Source organism: Abramis brama (genome assembly GCF_963993115.1).
Source record: "Abramis brama genome assembly, chromosome: 10".
In the NCBI taxonomy this organism is placed as follows: Eukaryota; Metazoa; Chordata; class Actinopteri; order Cypriniformes; family Leuciscidae; genus Abramis; species Abramis brama.
The window spans coordinates 36,895,767-36,908,560 of NC_139972.1; the positions used below are offsets into that span (position 1 = coordinate 36,895,767).

Genomic DNA, 12,794 nt, shown 5'->3' on the forward strand with positions numbered 1-12,794 from the left:
GTAAGAAGTCCAGGGACAAGAGACCAACTAAAGCAAATAGGCCTACTGATCTCCATCATGGTGACAACAAATTTTATTAATAACTAAATCTCTGTTAATTCTCAACAAGAACTTTTGTACATGTATGAAAGAAATAATCGTAAACTGGTTTGTAAACTGGTTTCACACTCAGTGTTACTGGAAGTCAGTTGTAGTTTTTGTGTTTCTCTTTTTTCTGTTCTTGTTTCTCTGTCCTTCAGTGATTCTGCTTATCAGGTGTTCATCAGTGTCTCAATTCACTCACTTCTTTTCATTCAAGTGGACTATATTAGTGAACTAATGTAGGGAATAGTGAATGAGAGTATAGGGTGTGATTGGGAAAACAGCCTCTGAGTGTCGACTTTGAGCACTGTTAATTCACAGTATATTCCTGTAGGCTACTTTTATTTTCTACGGTATATTACTGTTTTAATGGAAAATGGTATAATATTGTCAGAATTTTACAGCAAGGGTTAACAGTGTATATCTTAAGCAGCTTCCTAAGGTATGGTTCGGGGAACACTTAGGAACATAAACAACTTTGGTAAGATATATCTTTCGAGCTTTCTTAGCGCGCTAAGAGTGAGCGTTATCGGGAAACCGGGCCCTGATTAGTGAAGTTGACATGAAGTTGGATAAAAAGTATGTTTATAGATTATTAATTAAATAATATTAATGATTTCTTTATTGAGTGTATCTACATCAAGGTGGAAAAGGATACCATCATATGAAACTAAAAAGATACAGATGGTTCAACAGTGTAATTCATCACTATGCACAATATAATAAACAATTAAATACAGACAGGTGTCAGGACTCAGAATAAAACTCTGAGTGCCCACATCCAAGCACAAGCGCTACTCTTCAGCACAATGGTAACCTCAAAATTCAGTAACAGAAACAACTCTAAATGTCCACCTTTTAACTAAACATTTCCCTTTAATGAAAAGCACATAAAATAACAGTTAATCATTCAATTTACTCTCCTAATGCAGTCCCTTGCAATGCATGCTGGGAACTACAGATCCACTGCCTGTAGGGCTGCATTTAGATTGTGAGCCCAAGTAGACTGTAGAGCCTTTGCAACCAATGGCCTCTATAAGATCTACTTAGGCTCACAATGCTTTTGAGAAATGCAACCCAGTGAACTGGAAGGATTTTGTGGTTGAGAAAGCCCTTAAAATGGCCGACTCCCCGATCAGTGCCCTGGTACTGACCTAGTGAGCTGATTGAGACCCTACCTTAGAATAATAAGGATCATCAGTCACATGAAATTCTGAAGTAATGCTGCTGAAAATTCATCTTTGCCATCACAGGAATAAATCACATTTTAAAATATATCAACATTTTTTAAATGTAATAACATTTCACAATATACTTTATTTTTGATCAAATAAAAGCATGAATAAAATTAGAAAAACATTTTTAAAAATCTTAATTATTCCAAACGTTTAACCAGGAGTGTATAATTGCCAAATTGCATAAGAATCAATAACTCATGACATACTGAAGATAAAAGCTTATTTTAATATATATAAATTAGATATTTTTATATGAATGTGTTGTCCTGAAAAGCCTTTGATAAAACAAATTGGAGGTAGATTTGTGGAAAACATTATTCCAGAAAATAGAAGTAACATTCTTTACTTGTGTGGTGTTGGATGTCTGTGATTATACTGACACACACTGGAGACATCAAGACTCGAACCAAAGAGCAATATCAGACACTGATTTGCACTGGTGTCTGCTGACTTGGACAGCTCTACAAGCCATACAGTAATGCTCCGCCCAGAATGACGTCACATGCACGCTGTAGTGACGCTTCCAGTTCAGGTAACGCTGATAGAGGGAGTGGTTTCGGTCCAGGTGTTTCAGGTACGCGGCAAGAGCCCGTGGGCCACTGAAATCTTGAACGTGTATGAAGGCATCAGCAGGAAGAAACAGTTCATAATTCTCCCGTGGCGGTCCCAAAACCACTGGCACTGCCCCTGATAAGAGAGCGTTTCTCCACAGTTTCTCCGTGATGTAATCTGTGTGCAAAGAGTTCTCGAATGCCAGGTAGAATTTATACCGGGATACGGTGCGCACTACGCTATCTGATATCAAATCACGCGCACCACGTCCAAAAACATCCACATGTATATATCGCCGGAGATTCCGATAAAATCGCACCCTTTCGTGTTGCTCATTCCAGTTGCTAACTATCCACGCGACGATTCCACGCCTGTGCCGCGCACTCACCCGTGGAGTCTCTCTGTCTCCCCTCTGGGGCTGCAGGTACCCATACGGCAGAAACACGTCCGAGCCTCGACGGTATGACATGGTAAGGTTAAACACCCCATCTAATCCAATCAAAGAGCCGGAGTGACTCGGAGATTCAAAGTTCATCCAGATCCACTTCTGGAGCGGAGGCCGCGGAGCGCTGGGGAGGCTCCATTTGCGCATCAGTTCGCGGTGGTGTATGATAACGGCATCAGCGCGGGTGTACGCGCTTCTGTTCGTGGTTAGGGTACAATCCTGGATACCATAATGCACAGCACAGTCGGGCAGGGGATCCCGGTTACCGAAGGGCCTCCACCAGATCAGGAGCGTCACATTGGATTTCTCGGCTCGCAACCGACCGTGCGTGGAGGCGTCTAACCGCGACAGGTGGAAATTCGTTAGACTTAAAATGATCAATACTACCGCATACCACACAGCCAGAGCGAAAACCCACCAATATGGCCTCGGAACTATAAACACAACGCGACATTGTTTCTGTCGGTACGCACTGCTCACCTTTGCAGGTATATCTGTATGATTTGTCGTCTGTCCCCGTCTGGAGTGGGTGTCCATATAGTATATAGCCTATATAAATTACACTATCTGTCCTTCACCCGTTCAGCACAATTGACTCCTCTGATCATCAGAGGTTAATTGCGTTCTTTTATCGATCCAACTTGTTTATCCGGTTTAGCAAAATATCTCTGAATGTTGCAATGTTTTTTCTTGTATTGTATAGGATCCAGGGATTGCTCGTTATGAAGCTGAAAGCTCAGAGTGAGTTTGCAACTTCCTTATGGAGAGTTAGTGTGTGTACTTTACTCTGAATTTGTCTTTACTGTTATATTACAGGTGCTTGACGTGGCAGCGGGGTCAAAACCGGGCCACATCTCAAAGGGGTCTTTGTCTACATCCGTGGAGCCACGAGTTTAGCTTGAAAGCAAAACAAATTCACCTACTTTAACATCTCTACTCACAAATAGATAGGAAGTTAAAAATACATATTAATGTAGAGCAGACTCTCCTAGGAGTTTATTTAACTCCACACTCAAGAGTGTTAAATTAACACTGAAGCAGTGTTAAAATTAATGAGATTATCAAGTGATTAATTAAATGATAATTGACCATTATTGAAGATACCTGATTATAACAAGCAGAATCACTGAAGGAGAAAATCACTATTTGTAAGTCACCATTATAGAGATTAGTGTTTGCTTTACACTGTTAGTGTTCTGATTAAAAAAAACCTTTTGTTTTGGCACACATAGATATCAAGATTCAGTGTATGAATCTTATCAATGGTGCTTATAATTGTATGTCTGTTGTAATTAATGAGGTAAACCTAACTCTCTAAATGAGTTCAGTGATTTAAGTCAAATGCTGATTATGTCAAAAAATAACCAACATCTCCTCATCACTTTTTCTCTTTGTTCATCTGGCTGTTATAACTCAGTTACAACAGCCAAACAACATCTAACCTTAATAGTTTAAGGGTCTAGAGCCCAACTAAAGCAAACACTGATCACCATAATGGTGGCTTATTTTTTATTTATTTTTTTCCTTCAGTGATTCTGCTTGGTAACATCAGGTGTCTTCAATAATGGTCAGTCATCACTCAATTAATCATAATCTCATTAACTTTAACACTGCTTCAGTGTTCATTTAACACTCATATTTTAACACTTTAACACTCTTGAGTGTGGAGCCAAATAAACTCCCAGGAGAGTTCATTTAACAGTTTTTGCTGTGTGCATAGTTGTGGCTGTCCACCCATTTTTGTATATTTTAATGTATTTATTCCAGTGTATATTCTTATTTTTTGTAGGTTTGCATTCATTGTTGTAAAACACTTTGGTCAACTTGTGCTATTTCTAATAGTATTTAAGTTTGACATTGTAAGTATTAAAAGAACAACTGTATACTGTTTCATTGTAATTTTTTATAGTGCCACTAAATTTGTGGACAAGAGAGCAAAACAGCTTGTTGAACTGTAACAGGACTCAGGATCTCACACACCTTAAAGGCAAACACACACTTCACTTTCTCGTAAAAGCTTTTGTGGGTGCTGCCTAAAGATTCCAGAGGACATTGAACAATTGTATTCTTTGACAGACTACACTGAATATTTGTACTTTAAACATTAATTTGTCACATTGCAAGACAAATAAAATGAATGGCAAAAGTAATTAAAATGGTGTCCAATTACAGTGCCTAAATTACATGCAGTACCTCCACATATACATGAAATGGTTTAAGTTAAAAATGATATGCATTGAAAGCATTTTTAAGACAGTAGTTGAGATAACTGTTGTGTACATACACAATGTTTGGTTGACATGGTACTGCTTCTCCCTGTAAATGCATAATCACATCATTCACAGACAACAAAAAACCTTCTTGACATGCAAAAAATGTTCAATGATTATAATTACACTGTTGTGAACATCTTATTACCGGCATGCTGATGCATTACGATCATGAGTCTTTTTAAAAGTCAAACTCCTCTATTTTCCATAGAACATCATTTCAACAATTCATAAGACACATTTTTAAGATTTATGTCAGAAATTAAAGACTTGCGCACGTGATATGTAGTGCACGTATGTGTCAATATATGTAGTGCACATATGTGTCAATATATGTTATTACAGGACTCTGCCATCTCAAACAGTCTGTGATGTTCACTTGTGCGATGTGCGATGTCATAAGCGGTCTCTCCGGCACTGTTTTTCAGTCCTGCCCGTAGGGTGCGTTGTGAAAGCAATAGCTCAATCGTCTTTCCAGCTGCAGCATTTCCCGCCACCAGTTGTAGTGGTGTGAGTCGGCCCTTTGTCATGGCATTGACCTCTGCCCCCCATTGCAAAAGACAAGAAGCTACAGCGGCGTGACCCCAGCGACAGGCACTGTGTAGCGGCATCCAACCATCGGCCGTTCTCGCATGAAGATTCGCTCCAGCATTCAAAAGAGCAGAGACCACGGAATAATGGCCACCATAGGCAGCACGGTGTAGAGGGGTGTAACCATCACTATCATGACAATTAGCGAGCGTTGGGTCCAATGTGAGGAGACGTTCTACTGTTGCTAACTGCGAAAGAAAGAAAGGAAAATGCATCAATACTTAATTTCATCTGTCAACGAGCAACTGCCATTGAGCTGAAAGGTAATGCTATTGGTATTATAGACCAGTTTTCAGGTAACCAATACAAGCAACCAATACAAAAGTATTTTATTAAGTTTACATTAAAATACAATTTATTATAATTTTTTTGCTTGTTTATTACATAAACAAGCTTATGTGCTTTTAACCCCCCCTCCCCCTCGTCTGCAGGTTTTTTTTAATATTACTTACACATACAGTATAGTTCTTTAGAAGAGAGAACTTTCACTATTCTATGTACAGCAAATTCTGTAGCACATCTTGTACACCCTCAAACTTGTAATTGTCAAATTAATTTGTAGCCAAGAACATTTAGTATTTTTGCAGAACTGAGAGACGACTGCCAAGAGGAGGGAGAGAAAGTCTGTTGCCAGAAGACTAAGAAACTGTTCTAGTAGGGCAGATATGGTCAATATCAGTACTGCAATGCAATTATGCAAAGGTTGCTGATTTGTCTTTTTTTTTCTTTTTATTGTACTGTAACTGACAGTATACTTGCAATTACAAGTTCATGTTTAATTCTGCTAAATTACTAAATGTTTAATTCTTTGGTATTTCCAACTTTTATTTTCTAATGCTTTTCATCTACTGCAAGATCTCTTTACTAGACTGGGTAAACCCAGCCTGATCTGCCGGCGATTTGATTTCGCCCTGCAGCTCTGGCTGGAAACCTGTACATTTATCTCTGCTGCTTCCTTTACAAATTTGCGGGAACAAATCACAAACTGGCTTATCCACCTGGTGCGCTATTGGCGGGTTTAATCCAATCCAAATCCAATTCCTTTCAACCTCTCGACAATGCGCAATGGCTTCTTTTTAGCAAACAAAACGCTCGAGTGGGTGTAAATACCACTAACTTCACGTTTTTTTTGCATAACCTGCTAAACTCGCTTGATTCCATTGCTGCTTCTGCAAACCGCTGATCAACACGTTTGGTTACACATTTCCTGCCTGGAGTTTTCGCGTCGCTCTGCAAAGGAAGTCACCCGGATCATTGGTCTGATGGGTTGTAGGACTATCCAATTGCGTACAGAGTCATTTGAACTATGCCCGTTGATCACGCCTCTTGTGCAGTAGAAAATACAGAGCAGATTCCAGACTAATGTTCAATCTTAAAAGACTGAGCTTGGTCTGGTGATAGCCAGACTCTCTCTTTACAGTAGTGTAATAAAAATAAACTTTTCTTAAAGCTTATTGTTGAATTTCACTGCATCTACACCCCTCTGTTTATGTTGTATACTGTAATAGACACATTGAGCAGTAAAATGATTCCTGACTGCCAAAAGGAGGTTTTTATAAGTGTTTTGAATTGATCTCACTAGTGTTTAACACTATGTTGTAGGGTGTGTGTTTTTGAGGGCTTTGCATGTCATTTCTAAGGGCAAAATTAGTTGAAGATTGAATGGTTTTGAGTGGAGAGCTTAATTTTGACCTGAAAATAGGAAGTATGGGGAATGGGGATTTGTGTTTAGAGTTTTGAGAAAAGGCATAATTTCAAGAAAAGTGTTTAAAGGACAATTCCGGTGAAAAATGAACCTAGGGGTAATTAACACATGGTTACTGAGTCGATTGTTCCCTGGGATGCGTTTTCATGAAAATCGAATGTAAAGAGTTTTAGCTCTAAAAACAGATTAGCTTATAACACTAGTATATGGGGCACAGAGTAAAGTAAATCGCTAGTTAATACCACTAACAAGGCTCAAAATAGCCTCACACTAACACGGTAGCATAATGAGGGTCCCTACATGCAACTCGATTAGTCGAGACTGTTTTCCAAGATGCCTGCTGCCTGTTAACGCGTAATGTACTGTCTTTATAAAGTATCTTCTTATTAAACTGTCTGTACACTTACAAAGTTCTCAATGCTTCGGTTTGCATGTAGGGACCCTCATTATGCTACCGTGTTAGTGTGAGGCTATTTTGAGCCTTGTTAGTGGCATTAACTAGCGTAGCGATTTACTTTTACTTACTCTGTGCCCCATATACTAGTGTTATAAGCTAATCTGTTTTTAGAGCTAAAACTCTTTACATTCGATTTTCATGAAAACGCATCCCAGGGAACGGTCGACTCGGTAACCATGTGTTAATTACCCCTAGGTTCATTTTTCACCGGAATTGTCCTTTAAGCAATCGAGAAAAACTGTAAAAGGTATAGTTTTTGTTTTAAATTTCGACAAGGATTTTTGTGCGATGTATGCAACAGAGAGATCTTATATAAGGGGATACCGACCTCTGCCACTCTACCATTGGAGCAAGCGCAACAGTCAACTTGGATCTTGTGTACCTCATAAAACAATCACTTTATTGCCTTGATGTCAATGAGTTGTACAACAGTAAATCAAGGTTTGCGGATACTACAGAAATGAACGAGAAGGGCCGTAAATGGAATACTACCTGTCGCAAAATTGTCCGTGACTTCTCTTATAGAACAAAATTTCATTGCCGGCATCATCACTGGTAAGATCATTTAGTGTCACTACTTTTAATGAAGACGACTGGGTGTTGAGCTTCAGGATGTGACGCTGAACTTTCAGTTTCATACACCTTACACTCACACCTGACCCTGCCTTGATGCATTGATTGACAGGGTGGATTGCATTTTCAATTCCACATTGAATTTTGCTACATTCATTGAGGGACATTTAATGAAAATGTAATCGCAAGTGTCTTAACTGTGAGTGTAAATGCAATTAATCATGTAAAATGTAGATCATTTTGCTAAAAATTTTGCTTGAACAATGCATGTTAAACATCTAATTATAATTTCTGTAATACATTTTCATTTTTATTTTGCAGCTTATAAAACATGTTACAACTAGCGTAGGAAATAGCAAATTTAAATTATATAATTGAATTTAAATTATAATTTTGCTCCAAACGTTCCACATTTGGTATGGAAAAATTGAAATTTAAATACATTGCCATTTTGCATATTACATTTCAAATTGAATATACGATTTAACACAACTGGAGTGTTAGCCTAATGTTCAATAAAGACAGAGAACTGCAAACTGCTCGTCTGAATTTATTATATTTTGAAATGACAAGAATGAAGAACAATGGAATTGTTACAAATAAACGCCTGACAGACAAGAATAATGCTTCAGAATCAAGGCAGACCCAGTCAAAAGAGGTGACGGCTGATTTTAATATATAAATATAAAGTTTAACTGGCATTAACATGTACCGATGACATTGATTAGTACATTACACTGTGTATGGATTGGGCCTTCTGTGTTGATGCAGGTTTATATGTGTGTGTCATAAGTAAGGAATAATTGACAACGGGCCGTTGAAGTTTTAGAAAAATAATGCACACCCGAGGTGGTAATGTGGAGACGTGAGCCACTGATAGCAGACAAATGCAGTTATTAGAGAGAGAGAGAGAGAGAGAGAGAGAGAGAGAGAGATTAAGTGTGTGTGAATTACCTCATGTAGTTTGTCATGTAGTTTTTAAGTTGCTAAACTATTTTACTGGTAAAATAGTAAAAGCAGTGCTGACAACACACGAGTCTGTGTCCGTACTGTATGTGTGTGTGTTTGAGTGAGAGAGAGCACAAGAAAAAGATTTGCTTTTCCATAATAACTAATAAATGCATAATACATAATAAAACACAATTTTGTGGCAAAAAATGTAGAAATAATTTGTCGTTTTTATCCTTTTGTTTACTGTATTGTTTATTTGCTTGGTCAGTGCCATTGTGGTATTTTGGTTCTTTTGTTGTTGTAGTCTGTAAAGACCTCACATCAGTTTGTGATTGTATTGTTGTATAGTATTATAGCAAGAGATCCGTGATGGTGATATTCAGCTGTGTTCAGTGATGAGCACCAGTGCATTCAAAAAAGTTATTTATAAATTATAGCAAATGTAGCATCAGACATGAGGCTTATACAAATGCTTAATCATTTTTGAATGTGTTTGTTTGGGAATAAAGGCTAACACATTTGAATCCACAGAATGCACATCTCATCATTATCCTACTTATATGATATAGAATTGGACATAGTCTTCATATAGTCTTCTCTGCATACCTCATGTTGTCCTCCTGTACCTTAAACATTTTTATATACTGGATTAAAGAGTAGAAAAATATGTAGGCATTATTCATTAAATAATTTATATCACTGTAGTATGTATGACTGAGCACCAGACACTCTTTCTCACTTGCACATACACACACACACACACACACACACACAATCCCTGCGTGCCAAACTAAAATGATGCCTTCAGAGGGCACTGAAGTGTTTAATCATTATTTACATATATTTTTAATAAAAATAACTCTATAAATGAGTTCCAAATTACACTTATTTTTGAGCCCCACACTTTTCAGCACTCCAAAGCTGAAGCACCAAAGCACATTGCATGGTTAAGAGCAGAGGCGGAGCCAGACATAGTAAACATTCGGAACTGAGCCCAAATCTAGCTTGTCCAAGGGCTTTTTAATACAGCATAACAGCTTTACTGACTTAAAAGGAACTTTGTCGTACTATGTTGGTGTAAAGTTCATAAAATGATCAGTGTTTCCCACAGGATTTTGTAACGCTATGTTGGGTACCTTTGCCCCTGTAGGGTGGCCCGAAAATTTTGTACATTTTAAAGCTACACTGTGTAATATTTTAAGTTGATTCTCAGCAAAATTATATGTGCTCAATCTTGTGTAATTACTTCCACCAACTAATCAAGTATTCTCGTAAGAGTAGAATCTGCATTGAGAATACATACGAGGGAGTCGCTCGAATGGCGGCAGCCATGTTGCACCTCCATCTTGAAAATACATAAGCCAAAGAGGGACATGCCTGGAAATTCAAGCTTCGTCTTTCGCGTTTTTACACTCAGTGGCACCGTGACGAATGCGAGGGGGGAGATTACTCGCGACTTCAGTGCCGGCAAATTTGAAAGCCTGTTGAAGATGGAGGATCAAGCCTATTCTCGAGGACATGTAACAGAGTCGCCAAGGAAGCAAAAGATTTGTAATAGTAAGCAAAAGAATATTTGTAAAAGTAACCTCATCACTTAAAGGAACACTCATGGACGAAGTCGAACTGGAAGCCATGTTAATCTTGGAATAATAGAGAGCCTAAGTCCCGCTCCTCCGCTTCCGGCTCATGGGACCATATTTCGGAAAAAATATGTATGGAAGTCAATGGCGAGAAACAACTTATCTTTTTATTCTGTCAGCACTGTGCACTGAACTACACATATGATGTTTGTCAATTTAAAAGATAATTATGAAAGTCAAGAAAGTCACAGTTTGTCATAAAACAGAAGAGTAACATTTCGTTTTATGTGAAAATCGCTCAATGAACTACATCTCTCGTCTCCCACTACGTACGTCACAAGATCCGTTGCTCGTATGTGTGTATTCTGGCTCAAAACACTCAGGCATGACGGCGTTACGTTACGATTACAATGTAAGAGTATAGAAAAAATGACAGACGTTAGCTTCATTCATTGAGAGAAAAGGTATGACGTCTTATGTGCGCCTTATGGGTTTGTAGTCATAATTACATTGTAATTACGTATTTTCACAGTCTTATACCTCAACAGTTTTACATCAAGCTGCGACTTTCTTGACTTTAAAAATTTATCTTTTAAATTGACAAACATCATATGTGTAAATCAGGGCACAATTCAAATGAGATCAAAATATTTGTTGTCTCTCGCCATTGACTACCATTCAATATTTTTCCGAAATAAGGTCCCATGGTGTTCCACCGGAAGGGGAGGGACTTAGGCTCTCTATACGGCCACCGTAGGAGTTAAAACGCCCTCGGAATGCGAAAAATGACAAAAGCTTGCTTGAATCTGTGCTCTGGCATGCCTGTGCAAAGCACGTTACAATATTGAGTTGTGATTGTAAATCATTGTTTTTTGTAAATCGTTATTTATACAGAGAATTTTGAAATTTCATTTACATAATACACAACACTGTTAATCTAATGGAGATCGAGCCCTGATGTTAGTACAGCCATACAGGAACAGTTTCTTCTCACAGACACATTTCCCTCTCAAACAGTTAAATGCCTCCAAAGGTATATGAATGCAAGTGCAATACTCCCACTGTTTAGTGCAATATCTTTGTAAATTCATTCCTATTTATTTATATTATTTACAATATGTAAATATGTTTATTTTGACAAAAACCTATCTGTGTCTTTATACTTTTTTATGTTTTATTCTTAAAATGTATTGTATCTTCTTGTTGTATTTATATGTGTGCACTGCAAGTTTCAAAATTAAGGTAAATTCCTTGTACAAGCACACTTTAATTAAATAAAGCTCTTTCCGACTTTGATTCTGAACTTGAGCGACTATACCGTATGCAACACGGATGTGATGTGACATCACGATTCTTTATTCTCCATTTGATCTCCGATTGATTCTCCATTTCATGATCCCTTTAAATAAGAGATTTAGGATTGAAAACCACTGCTCGAGATAAAGGTCACTTACTCTATTCTTCTCAGCGGCCCATAATATCAGTTCAGTTGGAGTGTCTTGTAATTTAAGCTCCTGCTGCTGATACCATTCCTCAGTGTGGCAAGTTTCATCCTCCTCATCTCCTTCCTCATCTTCCACCCAGCCGCTCTTTGTCCCCACGGGAATCATGTGGCCATGAGACTCCAGCAGGTCAAGCTGGTTAAAGCCTTCTGGAAACTCCATCACTGAGCGAGAGAGATGTGAGATATGAGATGTGACACCCAAAAAGTAACATCATTTGGACTCTTTTAAAGCATGGCAGAAAGAGAAGTAAACAGCCTGATTGACAAAAATGATCAAACAAACAAAACGTTTTTCATTAACTCACGTTTCCCACGTTTATCAATAATTACAGGCAAACATTTTGTGCTTATTAACATTGTTTAAATCGTTTAGATGTTTATTTCATGTTTATGATATTGCTAGAAAAATAATTAATTTGAATAAGGACTATAGACGTACATAACTAGCAGCTATAGACGTAACATTCGATACCATAATTGTATCATGGTGCCACCACAGTAACGTTAGCTTCTTATTTAGTGGCTGACAGATCACTTTATATCGATGTTACTGTCCCTTGTTTAAACTATTTACTCTTATTTAAACTAGTAAACACTTGCTTTACATCGAATGACATGTATTTTCCACAAAACTCACCGATGACCAGCTGTGTTCACGTTAAGCACACCATTCTATTACCAAAATGACTGTGTTATTCTATAATCTTTGCTTTTCCTCAGAGGCTAATATTTCGATATTTCCACAGATATTTCTTCTTCTTCTTCTTCTTTATTTTTTTATGGCGGTTGGAAAACCAGTTTAAGGTGCATTTCCGCCACCTAGTGGGAGGGAGTGTGAAGCCTCGAT

General features: G+C 38.0%; 2 protein-coding genes and 1 long non-coding RNA gene across 4 annotated transcripts; 1 reads left to right on the forward strand and 2 right to left on the reverse strand.

Annotated features, from left to right (window-relative positions):
- Positions 1-692: 692 nt before the first annotated feature.
- LOC311091211 (alpha-(1,3)-fucosyltransferase 4-like) lies at positions 693-2,583 on the reverse strand. The gene has a single exon (XM_084127034.1). It carries the CDS (start codon positions 2,461-2,463, stop codon positions 1,714-1,716), a length of 750 nt encoding a protein of 249 aa, XP_083983160.1. The 5' UTR covers positions 2,464-2,583; the 3' UTR covers positions 693-1,713.
- Positions 2,584-2,661: 78 nt separating this feature from the next.
- Positions 2,662-3,341, forward strand: LOC311091212. 2 transcript variants are annotated; one of them, XR_014608023.1, is made up of 3 exons: positions 2,662-2,781; positions 3,020-3,057; positions 3,133-3,341. It is a non-coding gene; the product is annotated as an uncharacterized lncRNA (long non-coding RNA). The 2 variants fall into 2 exon arrangements; XR_014608024.1 differs by having other exon boundaries at positions 2,671-2,804.
- A 726-nt stretch (positions 3,342-4,067) lies between these two features.
- Positions 4,068-12,731, reverse strand: ankrd49 (ankyrin repeat domain 49). Its single transcript, XM_084125564.1, has 3 exons — positions 12,585-12,731; positions 11,898-12,109; positions 4,068-5,365 (listed from the first exon to the last, which is right to left on the reverse strand). The coding sequence occupies exons 2-3, from the start codon at positions 12,105-12,107 to the stop codon at positions 4,913-4,915; spliced, it is 663 nt and encodes a 220-aa protein (XP_083981690.1). The 5' UTR covers positions 12,108-12,109; positions 12,585-12,731; the 3' UTR covers positions 4,068-4,912.
- Positions 12,732-12,794: the final 63 nt, after the last annotated feature.